General features: G+C 36.8%; 1 protein-coding gene across 2 annotated transcripts in view; it reads left to right on the top strand.

Annotated features, from left to right (window-relative positions):
* Window positions 1–2054, top strand: part of COL4A5 (collagen, type IV, alpha 5) — a 164169-nt gene that overhangs the window by 112190 nt on the left and 49925 nt on the right. For both annotated transcript variants that reach the window (XM_004685697.2, XM_004685696.2), the window contains exons 32-33: window positions 547–636; window positions 1093–1242. In XM_004685697.2, coding sequence (XP_004685754.1) covers window positions 547–636; window positions 1093–1242 — 240 coding nt within the window. The remainder of the gene's footprint in view (window positions 1–546; window positions 637–1092; window positions 1243–2054) is intronic.

Here is a 2054-nt window from a genome sequence, read left to right on the forward strand (position 1 = left end):
CAACAAGAATGTTTGGGGGTAAAGCTCTATTTTCAAGATGATACCTGAGTATTTCAAGATGATACTGCTTCACATTGTATTATACATAGTGCCTCTTCACATGGCTTATGCATCTCAGGTTATGGTAGTGTCAGGGTAGTGATTCTTTTTTTCAAAGTGGCTAGCTTTCAAAATAAAGGGTTCCCTAAACCAAAAGCACATATTTCCAGAGCCCCAGAGAAGCTGTAAAACTTATAATGTTCTAGTGTCGGGACTCACACAGTGTTACTTATTGAAAGAACAGGTACAAAATCTGTTCAGATTTGAGGTTAGAAGGCTACAAAAAGAAGTGCAGATCATTGGCAGGCAATTTTGGGAGGTTAGCTACCACACTGAGTCTTTTTACTCATGGACATTGGCAGTAGAGGTTACTAAGTTAAGAACAGTTGAAAGCTTAATGCCTTCCCTCCGAGTCTCAGTAGTTTTCCAATTGACACCCTAAAGCTTATCATTTAATCTTTCTAAGGTCAAGGAAAGATAAAAGTTACTTATTGATATTTTTCAAAGGTGCCAAAGGTGAAATTGGTATGATGGGACCTCCAGGCCCACCAGGACCTTTGGGAATTCCTGGCAGGAGTGGTGTTCCTGGTATGAAAGGTAATAGTCGAGTTTGCTGGCAGATGTATGTAAGAGAAAAAATTAAACATTTCTTCATGTCAATGCAGAATGATTATAGCTGCTTTAAAATGAACCGTTTTTAAATTTTGTTTCTATGTGACAGGCATTTAAATAGGTCCTGTTTTCAGTTTGGTAACATGTTTAATGTGGAGTCTATGAAACATGATAACTGCTTACCTCAAATTAATAAAAGACAGTGATTAAATTTTTTCACAATACTTCTGATTGTCAGAGAATCCCAAAGAATGAGGGATTATTACTTGAGTCTAAAAATAATGTGAGAGTGCAAGTTACTCATGGCAGTAACCATGGTACAGCAAGTGCATTAAGGTCAGCAACCTACCCAGCTGTGAAACACATGAATGATTTCTATATGCATTAATTCTGGATGAATAAATCTGATCTGTTGTGTCTTTTCCACCATACTCATTTTAGGTGATGATGGTTTTCAGGGTCAGCCAGGACTTCCAGGCCCTGCAGGAGAAAAAGGTGGCAAAGGAGAGCCTGGCCTTCCAGGCCCTCCTGGATCAATGGATCTAGATCTGCTAGATTCAAAAGGAGAAAAGGGGGATCCTGGGTTACCAGGTGAGTGAATATATTTATGAATACAATTTCTGGTGTACTTGAAGGTTGATTTAAATAGTACAAAAATAACTTTTACTCTGGGATTTGTCAATAAAATCCACTTAGATGCAGCTCAACTTCTCTTAGAGTATTTTCTTTGTAATTTATTTACAAGCTGTGACATTTTAAGATGGACTTAGTCAGCTACCAACCTTCCAGAAAGTAGGGTAACTACCAAGATATGGAGCTTTCCTATAGCAAAAATTCTTCCATTTGGATTAAGAGAAAAGGATGGATAGCTAGACTTATGTGGAAAACAGATTAAAGTTTGGGGGAAATTTGCTGGTTATTTTAATTATTTTCTCTTCAAATAAGATGGGGGTGGATGGTTTGCTTATAAGTACAGCTTATCCTTATCTTACCTTTTTTGAAAGTATAACAACATCAAAAAATATGAATAACACAAATCACAATTTTGTGGCTTTTCAATTCAGTATCTTTTCAAGCAACATGGACTTTAAAACTAGGTATGTTCATGGAGCTTCCATACGACCCAGCAACCCCACTCCTAGACATCTACCTAAAAGACACAAAAACACTGATTCAAAAAGATACCTACACCCCCATGTTTATAGTTGCGTTATTTACAATTGGAAAGCATGGAAACAACCCAAATGCCCAAAAGTGGATGACTGGATTAAAAAGATGTGGTACATATACACAATGGAATATTACTTAGCAACCTAAAAAAAATATATATCTTTTGCAGCAACATGGATGGAGCTGGAAAAGATCATGCTTAGTGAAATAAGCCAGAAAGAAAAGGAAAAATA

This window comes from Condylura cristata, unplaced genomic scaffold (genome assembly GCF_000260355.1).
Source record: "Condylura cristata isolate star-nosed mole 26May11 unplaced genomic scaffold, ConCri1.0 scaffold00019, whole genome shotgun sequence".
NCBI classification, from domain to species: domain Eukaryota; kingdom Metazoa; phylum Chordata; class Mammalia; order Eulipotyphla; family Talpidae; genus Condylura; species Condylura cristata.